This window comes from Plectrocnemia conspersa, unplaced genomic scaffold, assembly GCF_051122295.1.
Source record: "Plectrocnemia conspersa isolate PC_06_02 unplaced genomic scaffold, ASM5112229v1 ptg000010l, whole genome shotgun sequence".
NCBI lineage: Eukaryota > Metazoa > Arthropoda > Insecta > Trichoptera > Polycentropodidae > Plectrocnemia > Plectrocnemia conspersa.
Genome location: NW_028277174.1, coordinates 16,532,571 through 16,545,790, shown reverse-complemented (window position 1 = coordinate 16,545,790; position 13,220 = coordinate 16,532,571). Strand labels below are relative to the sequence as shown.

General features: G+C 27.2%; 2 protein-coding genes across 2 annotated transcripts; both read left to right on the top strand.

Annotated features, from left to right (window-relative positions):
- The first annotated feature begins 128 nt into the window (after positions 1-128).
- On the top strand, positions 129-2,379 carry Pcmt (Protein-L-isoaspartate (D-aspartate) O-methyltransferase). The gene is made up of 6 exons (XM_088194685.1): positions 129-324; positions 1,110-1,246; positions 1,323-1,548; positions 1,625-1,710; positions 1,809-1,883; positions 1,948-2,379. The coding sequence occupies exons 1-6, from the start codon at positions 171-173 to the stop codon at positions 2,041-2,043; spliced, it is 774 nt and encodes a 257-aa protein (XP_088050811.1). The 5' UTR covers positions 129-170; the 3' UTR covers positions 2,044-2,379.
- Positions 2,380-6,479: 4,100 nt separating this feature from the next.
- Positions 6,480-12,393, top strand: LOC148230750 (cytochrome P450 9e2-like). Its single transcript, XM_088194684.1, has 10 exons — positions 6,480-6,641; positions 9,387-9,604; positions 9,668-9,831; positions 9,894-10,037; positions 10,107-10,315; positions 10,808-11,018; positions 11,085-11,303; positions 11,450-11,547; positions 11,820-11,988; positions 12,046-12,393. Exons 2-10 carry the CDS (start codon positions 9,399-9,401, stop codon positions 12,231-12,233), a joined length of 1,608 nt encoding a protein of 535 aa, XP_088050810.1. The 5' UTR covers positions 6,480-6,641; positions 9,387-9,398; the 3' UTR covers positions 12,234-12,393.
- The last annotated feature ends 827 nt before the right edge of the window (positions 12,394-13,220 follow it).

The following is a 13,220-nucleotide window of genomic DNA, read 5'->3' as shown; positions in this document are numbered from 1 at the left end:
AATATAGTTAATGTTTTTTTTTATTTTAATTCTTACTATCTAATGTTATTATTTCATTAAGGGTTACTAATCGAGTATCGCATGATAGAAAAACTAGCGAACATTTTTATTGTGTATTGGTCGACATTGCACTATATTTAGACCAACGCACTCTGCATAAAATAATATAGATGTTATTTTTGACAGCTGCGTGGGCAAATCGGTTTGCTCGTAAACCGACTTATTGGCCAACGAGTGTAATCGTTTTATCATTGAACATATTTAACACCATGGCTTGGAGGAGCCATGGTAAGGATAACGGCGATATGGTGAAGAATCTAAGAGGTTCGTTTTTGACATTTATAGTTATAATTATATAGTCACAGAAGCTTGTAACAGGTGTAATATAGCAACTCTGATTATTACTCATCTGTGTGAGGTATCAATGATGTCAGGTTGACATTTATGCGAATTTTATGAAAAAACGACACAAAAGACAAGCAAATAAACACGTATTCTATAGTGTAATTGTTCCAATGTTTTATTTTATAAAACTATAAAACATTTAACTATAAATTTAATTTTCTATTTAGAAAAAATATAAAATATCAATATCTATATATTTTAGTATTAAATAATACTATATTTAACTTTTTGCGGTAAAATTAAACTATACCATTAGATAAGTCCTTGTAGTTCGCATTATTTTTAAGCCTTGAAAATTATTTATTACCTAATATTTTAGCATTAGACATTTTTGGTACTGGCTGTAACGATCTAGGTAATCAGTATCTACCTGCTAAAATGCCTAAAACCACCCGAAATAAATTCAATTATTTGTTTATCAATTACTAGCAAAAATACCTGACATGGCTTAGAATATTTGTAATTAGAAACAATTAATAATTCTTCACAATTACCTACTTTATAGCAAGCCGCAAGTATTTATTTGATCATGGGGAAAACAATGTAATTCAAAATTATTCCAGCAACTAAGAGATTATTTCGGAGATTAACTATTAAAATTGCAATATTTTAAAGTTTAAAAAAATGCCTTTAGCACAATTGATTAAAAATTTAGTTTGCAATATTTTTATGTACTATATTATTGAATTTTAATTTAATTACAGTTAATGGTGTGATTCGTTCAGACGAAGTGGAAAATGCTATGAGAGCCGTGGATAGGAAATTCTATAGCCCTCAGTCTCCATACATAGATGCACCACAATCTATAGGATATGCTGTTACAATTAGTGCTCCACATATGGTACCTTTGCTAATGTTTTGTAAACCTTTCATTTATTATATTTCAAACAATATAATAATAATTTTTGCTTTTTAAGCATGCACATGTATTGGAATCGCTCAAAGATCATTTAGTTTTTGGGGAGAAAGCTTTAGATGTCGGATCTGGCTCAGGCTATTTAACGGCATGCATGGCTTTAATGGTAGGTGAAAGTGGTAAAGTCGTCGGAATAGATCACATACCATCTTTAGTGTCAATGGCAAAAGCTAATATAAATAAAGACCATCCAGAATTACTGACATCAGAACGTATTAAGCTTGTGGGTAAGATTATGATTTTATTTATTTTTATTGTATTACATAACAATTTTATATTTATTGATAAATATTATATTTTCAGTTGGAGACGGAAGATTAGGATATGAGTCTGATGGACCATACAATGCAATACACGTTGGTGCAGCTGCTCCGACTATGCCTCAACCTGTTAGTAAATACTTAAATTAATATTTTTATAAAATTAACACTACCTTTAATATATAATCATTATTTTATTATTATAAAGTGAACTAATTTTTTTCTAGTTAATCGATCAGCTAAAACCTGGTGGCCGTTTAATTATTCCCGTAGGACCTACTGGAAATCAACACCTGACTCAGGTAAATAAATTCTCTACTAATTAATATATGGATGGATTCAATGATTAACTATTGGTAATTTTAGGTTGATAAAGACATTAACGGCACAGTTAAAACGCAGGTTCTCATGGACGTTTGCTATGTACCGCTCACTGATAAAAATAAGCAATGGCAGGATTGACATTGTTATTTCTGTATAAAATTTTCGGTCATCTCTTTGTGTGTTTTATTACTAATTTGGCGATTAGTCGGGTTCTTTCTACCTTACATGAGATCAAATTGATTAATATGCAATGAAGGAAATGTATTCAATTTTTAAATTTGAACACTTATCTTTGAAATCTGTTTTAATGTATTTTAAATATAAAAATGTTGTAGTACAGTAGCATAAAAAAATCTTAATGCTGTTATATTTTATTTTTGTATAGTATATTTTAAATTATATTGGCTTCATTTTAAATTTATTAATTAATTATTTTCAAATGGACTAAATGTAAATAAATAAGATTATCATCAACATAATGTTTTATTTAATAATTTTTATATTGGTTTGAATAAAATATATTTTTAATGTTATTATTTTTGTTAAAAAAAGTTTATTTTATGTTACAAATTTGAACTTTTTTTTATACACACATATATGCAATAAAATCGTTAATAAAATATAATCATTGATGTTAAAATATTTGTTTGTGTCACGCTTCTATTAAGATTCCATTATTATTAGTACTATATTATTATTTATTTATTTCGTAAATTTACAACAATAAATAAAATAATAATTCGAGTAAAATATAACTTTATATGTAAAAATATAAACAGGATAAATAAAAATACCTTATTTGATGTAAGTATATTTTGTAAACAAACGGGTCTTCATGCATATGTTTGGACTCACTGACACCTGGGACATTCAGAAGGCCATAAATAATCGTCACTTTCGTCACTCGGATTATTTTATGTGTTGTGTTGTTCGAGTTGCGACTTTTTTCATTATATTGTTTTTTGTTGGAGAATATGACTTGTAAATGACCATAGTCAGTTTTATTATATTTATTTTTCTAATCTATGTATCATCATTTCGAATAAGAATATTTATCACAGAATATGAACTATTATAATTTTGATATTACAATCAATATAATTTTTTATAAATTTGGTGATATTCAGTTTTTTTTCAAAATAATATCACGGTTAAGTTAAAAGTATAAATACTAAATTTTTAAGTCATATGTTTATGAAATTCTACAAAAAAATGTTAAACAAACAATTGAAGTATTCTGGTCGTGAGTAGTAGCTTCGATGTTTTCGGTTGCGCGAGCTTATGATTTGCGGAAGACTTATACAGCGAACTGTACCATGTGGCCCTTATGAATATCTCCTTCTGGAAGGCGTCAGTGCTTGTTCTTGAGGGCGTGTACTGGAGGTGATTGCTCGTACAGGAAGCGAGGCGTAACTCCGAGGTCGAAAGAGTCCGTTCAGGGAAGATGTTCTTGGAGCGAAGAGGAAGTCCGTGATCGAAGGTGACCTCACTTATTACACAGCGGATCTAGACACGAACACCATCCCCCACAAGCCATCCTACCCCGCCAACTACCAATTACATCCACATCCATTACCTCAAATCCAGTCCAATCACAACTTTAATTTAACAACCATTAATAATCAAACAGCTTAACAAAATAGAAACACCAAAATACAGCAGGATTAAGGCGGGACCTTAGATTCCTGTCTGATGCATAGGAGTAGCTACACAATTACCATCCTTTTGTATAGAATCAATCAATATACTCTTCACGTCTAGTAGATGTCAAGGAAACATCACCTACTAGATGTCAATCAATAGTATCAATCGCAGAAATTCGTTTTTTCTTTGCCATATGGCTTCAGGAGTGTCATTATTCATTTCAGTGACTTCGAATACTATGGATTTGACACCAATATCAGACGTTTTTGACAAACGTCAAAAGTATGTTACGTCAAGTTCAATGAATTTTAGTTTTTATTTAAAAAAAGATTTTATTAAAAATTGTGTGGTTCAATGCTGCGATAATGGAGCCAATATGGTAGGAAAGTATAATGCTGTTTAAGTAGTTCTCTTTATGTATTATATTATGTGTATTTTTTTATTAATTTGTATTTTTTGTGTTCAAATGTATTTTTTTTATTTGAACCTGTCATTATAAATAAGTAAAAAATCATGAATTATGTAAACGTGTCATTTTAAATGTTGAATTAGTTTTTTATATTCTTGAATTTTTTTAATTCAAAAATTGTCATTAATCTTTTTGCTATCAATTTTATACGCTGAAAAAAGGCTTTCAATAAAAATGTTCAATTCGGAGTCGGTAAATTTTGAAACGACTTTACACTATTTTAAACGAGCTCGCATCGCCAAGTGTGTTTGTCAGTTTCACAAACTGTGTGTGCATAATAATCTTTTATACTTGTTACTAAATTTAAATAAACATGTAACAATATTACTTTATTTTTCATTTTGAAAAAGGTTCAGACTTGTCCATTATTTTTCTCATGGAAATAAGCTCGCTCTAGTTACTTTTATCATAAATACGTACTTACCTATTAGGTTATGATACCTGGTTTTTGTATTTAAGCATTTATTTATTTAAATTAATATTATCGCGACTTTTCGTTTCCTTGATGTGTTAATATATATGTATGTACATAAAAAGTGGCAATACTGCGTAAATGAAGAGATGATGCACTGCGTACCGGTGCGTAATGTCACAAAAAAGCAATGGTACGTATATTATTGACGCTATTTGTTTGAATAACTAGTCTTAGTTAGCAATTAATTTATTTATTAAAAATATATATTTAATGCCAGTTTCCTGTTTTTAAAAATGGCAGATAAGAAACAAATTTTATTTTATAAAGTCGTCAAAATTGTGTATAAAAATTAAAATAATCAATAAAAAAACAGATGAAAAACTATATAGCTAAAACCAATCTAGAGAAGACCGATATGCTGGCAATATATATTACTAATATATAATATATTAAAAAAATGTATATTACTTTTTATATTAACTTTAAGAAAATTAAAAATAGATTTTTAATAAAATAAATTAAAAAGAACTGGTATAATCATATCTAAAAATAATATAAAAGCATCACGCGAGACCATATTAACCTATCAAATTTCAAAATTGATACATGGCCAAATTTAAAATAAAGTATAAACATAAAATTACTAAGCACATTCTGTTTTAGAGGCATAAGCTTGAGTTTAATAATTTAAAATAATGAAATATATATTACCTTCCCCCCCCTATTTAAGTTTATAAAAGGTTAATGTTTTTTCCTTAATTTATCTTATCTTTTTATCACTATTTCTTATATTTTCTTCTTGTAAACTAGATAATAGATATAAAGCAGTAACTTTTACATAATTTTAAATTATGTATTAATCTATATTCTTAATTTTGTAATAAACGTTTAAAAAATAAGTAACTAAAATTTCTTGGAAAGTTAACCATAACCATTTTTTTATGCATTTTATTACATTTTTAGTACTGTTTTTCTATAATTAGGTTTTACTACATAGGTTTCTTAGTGCGTTTTTAAATTGTATATTTACTGATGTTTTTTATGTAATTTAATTATTAGTAAACAGATATACAATTAAACATTTACATATTTTTATCATTAGTAAACAATGTTTTTTTTTAAAAATATGCTTATTTATTTTTTTTAATAAAAAAAAATGCTATAATATTTTTTCTTTTAAAGTTTTGCTGAAAGTGTTTTTATTCATATATAAATATTTTCATATTCGTGATTAATTTGTATGTTACACTAACTGTGAGTCGTTTGGCATAAATTGAAAAACATCACAACCGGTTTTTTACTTTAATACCGATCCGCATGTTAGGCCAAAGGCTTACGTTATGTGAAAGATTTAATAAATAAAAATAAAATATTTCTTAAAATTATTTTCCTGCTAAATTTAGAAAAATTGTCTATTCTGTGTAATTAATGGATGATTTTGATTATTTGGATGCTGAAACATGTATAATTGAAAGTAAAGAGATGGTCTAGATCCATGAATAATAAAAATCACGTAACCACATTGTACACCACAACGTTTTTTAAAGCAAGTATCGTTTTAATTTATTAAAAAATGCATAGCACATATTTCACATAAATGTTTTACCTAATACATTGAGTAATAAATGTATTATTTAATACTTTATGTTTATATATATTTTATAATGATTAAAACTTAGGATATGATTAATACGTTAAAAGGTTTTTAAATTGTATTATTAATTAAATAAACATAAACTTGTATGAAGATTTAAGTATTTTCGCGTGTTTTTTTGATGTATTTTAAAGGTTTCCTTGAGCTCATTACAATTTTTCATCAGTCTTTCTAGATTATACGCAAGTAACGCGGGGTTTAACTTAAAATGTACGTAACTGGTTTCCTTTCATTATGTAACTATATTTGGTAACCGTAAAAAATATTAACCAGTACTTAAGTTCCCTTGAAAAGCTGTTTTCTGGTTTTATTAATAAGCGATATATTCCTTTGGTCAGCTCATGGTGGAGTTGGTGTGTTATGACAAAATGGTAAATCTTGATTTTTTATTCGCATATACGTCGCAACATTTTGCTTAAAGCTATGTGTTGATCTGAGAGTTCAATCTCTTTCCGAAACTGAGAGAAGAAACACATCTCTACCGGTACATTGTATTTTTTTATAAAGTGTGGAACGACCCCATAATATAAACCGTGCTGTTAAGTTGTATACAGGTGAATATTAATATTGTTTAAAAATCAAAACCTTTAGTTAAATTTAAACTATATTTTAACGATTAAAAACTTTGTCAAATTTTATCGAGAACGGATTTGATATTTTATACATGCATGTGGAAAATATATTCAAGTATTTTGATACTTGTGGTAATACTAATTTTATCTATGTGATTTACATGAAAAAACTAAGTTTGATCCGTTTACAAATTAGCGTCAAAAACTAGTATGTTTAATAATAAATTAAACTCACCTAAATAATTGTGGCGCTTTAAGTTTCATATGACTCATACCATTGCTTTAGACAAGTAAACAAGGGCACCATATGACTTAAAAGTATGCTAGAACTCGTTTTCTAAATCAACCGTGTATTAGATACTCAGTTATCTTCCGTTCTAGAACTTGATACCATCATAATCCGAAGATCATTCTCAGGACCTTTTAATACTATAGAACCCCGTATCTATAATATCCATGCTTCGCATCTATAATCTGATTATCTATTTTATGGAAATTACAAAACACTGTGTGGCTTAATTTAATTATTAAATTATTTTTTACATAGAAGTAGAGTTAGTAAAATACATTGGTAATAATATTTTATACAGTATATTATATTTTTATAACTTATTGTATAAACCGCTTTTGTATTAATGTATACCATACATACACGTATAATCATGTATTGCCTTTAATTATTAATTTTAAGAAGCATTTTACACAGGTGGTAAACTGGAATATAAAAATGAAATTCGAAAGTAACCCAACAACCTTAATTTAAGAGTTAAGTTTGTGTGCCCTCAGCAATATTTAAACCAAGTGGCATTGAACCACAAAGTGCTAAATGTTTTATTTTTTTCACATAAAGGAAGTGAATATTTTATTAGAGTATCAGATTTAATACTATTAGGATATTTAAATTATCAGACTACTCTGTGTTAGTGTCTTTATTAGTTGTGAAATTAAACCTTAGCATTGTCTTGGATTATTTTGCGTAAATTATGCAAAAAAAAATAATTTATTTTACGTTTTATGTGTAGTCTTAGTGGCACAATAAAAATTACTATGCATATTATGACAAATTTTTACCGTTTCAAATATTTATCTTTTCTGAGAAATTCGTATGAAAAATATATATTAAATAATAAATATAAGTTTTCCAGCTAAATAAGGAAAGAATATAAATGTATGATATAAATCAATTTTCAAGATATAATACTTGAGTTTTGTAATATCTATAAGCTCACGAGTGTGGAAAATGTTAAAATTAACATAATTAATCTTATCATTTTTAAAATATACATTATTTTACAAAGAATAAAAAACAACTCTAATGTTTAATTATAATAGAGGTAAAATACACAAAGTTTCATAAAAAACAATTAAAAAAATTAACTTTAATTAAAACGTCAAAGGTATTTAAATACAATTTACTTAATTTATTGGTTTCAGAAAAGTTTTCATAGATGCAAATTTTGTCATATGGTGAACTGAAATTACATTGTATCCTTGTACTCTTAGCCATCTATGTAAATTATATTTTATATGTAAATAAGTGGTATGTTTCCGTTTAGCCTTGTGTTTTTTTTAAATTTATTAATTTATTCATAGCAAATTTAATTACATATATTTTCATTTTCTCTCTTTGAGAGAGTAGGTTTTATCATCTACTGAAAAAATATTTTCTCATTTATTTTAATATTAATTGCTCTAATAATATATATATATATATATATATATATATATATATATATATATATATATATATATATATATATATATATATATATATATATATATATATATATATATATATATATATATATATATATATATATATATATATATATATATATATATATATATATATATATATATATATATATATATATATATATATATATATATATATATATATAAGTTAATGTTCATTAATTATTCTAAATAAAAATGATTTACTTTTATTTATTTGCCAGGAATAATTTCTTGTTCATTTTTTTCCATATTATCGATAACATTTTTGATTTTGATACATTGTTTTTACCTAAAAATATTTAAAAAAAATACTATATATTTAATCAATTAAAACTAAGTTTTGGGTTATTGATTACAATTATAAATTTTTTATTAGTGATAATATAATCATTGCTGGATTTACCAAGAATCATAAATTTATCAAAGATTAATTTTGAGAATAATTTTTTGTCATTAGATTAAAGAATATAAATTTGCATTTATTAACAATGGTGCGTGGCGATTTTGTAGTTATGTACAATTTTATTTTATAAACAATTATGGTTTTAAATACATTATAGAAACGAAAAAATGATAATATGCCAAAAAGTAGACTTTTGTTGTAGTGATATAGTGTTTCTTAAACTTTTACCTAAAAACAAATCGAAGAGGGGCTTAAATTATTATTTATGTATATTTTAATAAGCATTTATTAATCTGTATTAGATGAATTACATTGGAAAATTAAGTCTTAGATGAAAATATAGTGTAGTCATATTTATAATAGCTAATGTACCACATTATTCATTTATTATAATATATTATGACCTATTTATATTTTGTGAATAATAAATACAAAAAATTGTTATAATATTAAATATTAAAATTTATTATGTATAACATATTTTTGTAATAAACTTTGACATGTGGCTATTGATAGCAATAACAACAATCAATGAAAATCATTAGATACTTTTATTATAATTAAACTATTGTATTTTTATTTTATAGACGAAGGAAATAATGTATATATACATAATCTTGATTATATTGCTGTTATGCACTTTATATGGGTATGGAGTTTGGATAAACGGATTCTTCGAAAGAAGAGGTATCAAATACATAAAACCGACTTTACCATACATAGGTAACATATGGGGATGTGTTACCATGCGAGAACATATTTTTTTAATATTAGATAAAATTTACAAATCGTTTCCAGACGAATCGTAAGTCTTAGACAAACATTATTTCAATCACTGAACATCAATTATAGTGTATTTATTTTGTAGATTTGTCGGTTATTTCGAATTTTTGACGCCCAATATTATTCTAAGGGATCTGAATCTGATTAAAGAAATTGCAATGAAGGAACACGAGAGCTTTCCTAATCACAAAGTATATATAGACGACACTTCTGATCCGCTGTTTGGAAATTTTTTGATCACGCTAAGGGGTAATTTCTCATTGTTTAACTTAATAAAATATGCAGTAACTTGATAATTTAATAAATTTTAGATCAAAAATGGAAAGACATGAGGACTGCATTGACGCCAGCTTTCACCAAAAATAAATTAAAAGGAATGTTCGAGTTTATGACTATTTGTGCGGAACAGTTAGTCGTGCATTTTGAAAAAGAGATCGACAAGACCATAGAAAATAGTATGAGTTCAGCGATTTAATAAAATATGTTTATTAAATGATCTAAATTTTTATATATTACTTTGATAGAAAAAATAGATTATCTTGACATCGATATATGCGATTATCTTAAAAGATACACGAGCGACGTTATATCAACGACTGCGTTCGGATTAGAGAGTAATTCATTAGATAATCCTCAAAATAAAATGTTGCAATGCGGAATAAATGCAGCCCATTTAGATACAACTCAGGTGGTTACATTTTTATTGCAGTCTTCATTCCCTAGCATAATGAAGGTAATTAATATATTTTTTTACATATAATATGTGGCAATTTAATTCCCGAATTGGTAAAAATAATACTGAAAATTGTATACCATTTCAAAGGTCTGCATGCTCAAGGTTATATTATATCCGACGGTTCATCGATCTCTCATAATACCGAAAGATCGTCGAATGACCCTCCAAATAATACAATTTGAGCTCAATAAACTTTACATGATAATTTATGAGAGGGAAAGAACTTTAGAAAACTTGCAGTTGACCATATTTGCATGACTGTCCATTCTACACTGATTGTGAAATCATTTCTTACGAAACAGCAAATATCAGACACCAATGGAGAAAGTACACGGTGCAAGACTCAGTATGAAAATAGAGGGCTTTTTAAAATTAAATTATTGTTTTCTATAATATTTTTAATTCTGTGGTTAAGAATTAAATTGCCATATATTTTTTTATTATTACTTGTTGTTAAATTTATTAATTAAACTGATTTAATTATTCTAGTTCTTGGGAGTATCTATATACGATAAAAAGATAATCAACTATTTCAATATGATGGTTCACAGTTCCATAGATTATAGGATCAAAAATGAAGTATACAGAGCAGACATGATACAACTGTTGGTGGAAGCGAAAAAGAAGATGGCTGCGCAAAGTATGAAGAATGTTAACGGGAACGCTAATGGAAAACCGGATCTTGATAATGATAAAAGAAGTATGGATGTATGATTTATACAATTAATTGACAATTGTTAATGCTTGATTTTTAATACATTTTTAGTGTTTACCGATTATGACATAACAGCACAGGCAGTTTTATTTTACATCGGCGGATTCGAGTCGACATCGTTGATTTCTAGTGCTTTGATTTACGAGCTGGCTTTACAGCCTCATCTCCAGAAACGTCTTCAAGATGAAATCGACCACTTTATAAGATCAAACGAAAGATTGACCTTTGATATGTTTGACGATATGAAATATCTGGACATGGCTGTATCAGGTATTTTTTTTGTACTTTTGTACTAATGTCGAAATGTAAATAAAATTAAATATTTATTTCACACGCGACCTTTGGTATTTTAGCACTTTTGTCCAAAACGTGCAATGCTTTTTTACATTTTATTTATATTATGCTAATATTTTTAGAGGCATTGCGGCTATGGCCCACCGTAGCGTGCGTCGATAGAGAGTGTAAAATGGACTATTCAATACCGGGCGATTATCATAATAATGGACGTTATCAGGTTTGTAGATAATTTTACAAATATTTTTTTCTGTTATTTTACTGCATTGAGTCTGCGCTTTTATCGGTCTATTTTCGGATGTACTTAAGCAAAGGAAGGTTCTATATTCTGATCAAGCACTTGCCTCTATTTTTACTTTCATTAGCTATTGATCTTATAAAGATCTTCTAGTTAGTCTCAACGATTAAGAGGACAAAGTAGTACATTTTAAACGTAGTTTGATTTTATATGTGTTTTGTTAATTATTATTAAAATATGCATTACATTTTCAGTTGAAGAAAGGCGATGTTGTATGGATACCGATTTATAGCATTCAAAGGGACGAGAAATACTTTCCTGACCCGAATAAATTTGATCCCGAGAGATTTTCTGATGAAAACAAAGCTTCTTTTCAATCTAATGCATATATGCCGTTCGGAATAGGACCTAGAAGATGTATAGGTACGATAAAATTTATTATAAATTAAATTCAAGATAATAATATTACTGATTTTGTAGGTATTAGATACGGAATGGTCGTGATGAAAGTAGCAATATTCTTTCTACTATCAAAGTTCGAGTTCTTCGCAACCGAAAAATCAATGCCAATAGTGGTCGATCCAAATTCAATAGTGTTCCAATCTAAAGATGGTTATTGGGTAGGAGTAAGAAAGAGAACGCAAACGACAGAATGGCTGAAGAAATAACGAGTGCTATAATTGTCATCTTTAAATAAATTTAAGCTGTGATGAATATTTAGTATTTTACTTATTTTAGGTATTATGAATTGGTGTGCAAGCACTTGTATTAATTTGTGTATTATAATGTTGTTATTTAAATAAAATCTAATGTTCTTTCAATACAAAATATCATTTTGAACATATTGGTAAAAAAAAAATGGATAACAAAGCTTCTCGATTTGTTTATGGTTACCGCACGCGATGGGAACTAACAACTTATAATCTTTACATAGATATCAGGTTACACAATGAATAATTTATAATACATCAAAGCATTTCTAAATGGTCTTATTTTCCGGATGAACGAACGTTGATGGCTATCAGTTTTGAGCGGCCGCAAGATGAGCTATATGGATAAATCTCTGCGACCACATCTGCCTTCGAGTGGCTCCAACTGGATCCCCTTCGATTTTTTTTATTGACCAATGGGTAGTTAATTGGGGGATTGAGACCACACCCATACAATATATATTACAATATTATGCTGGGGGTTGGGAATTGAGAACAGGAGTCATTACTCATAAATATTAAAATATTGAATAAAAAATATGGATAGTAGTTATTCGATTCGTCTAAACTTTAACTTCGTCCACAGTGTAGAAAAAAAGTGTTTTAAAAAACAACGAAAGATGTAATCTGTTTGATTTAATACAATATTACACATAATATGCAAGAGGTAGGACAGATCAAAATATATTTCACACATTGTGATAAAAAGATTGGTGAGAGATTGAATTCGTAAATGAAGTAAACAACTTTGGTAATCAATCGGGCTAAGAGAAAGTAACGACATTATATAAGCCTCATCAGTCAAAGTGCCAGTGAAAAATATAAAAATATAAATTAAACTTGCTTACATTGAGGAAAATATTCAAGTTTTATTTGACAATGAAGTCATAAAGCAAAAATCATTTTTTTTCTAGTGTATATTATTGAGCAATATTATCAAAGGAT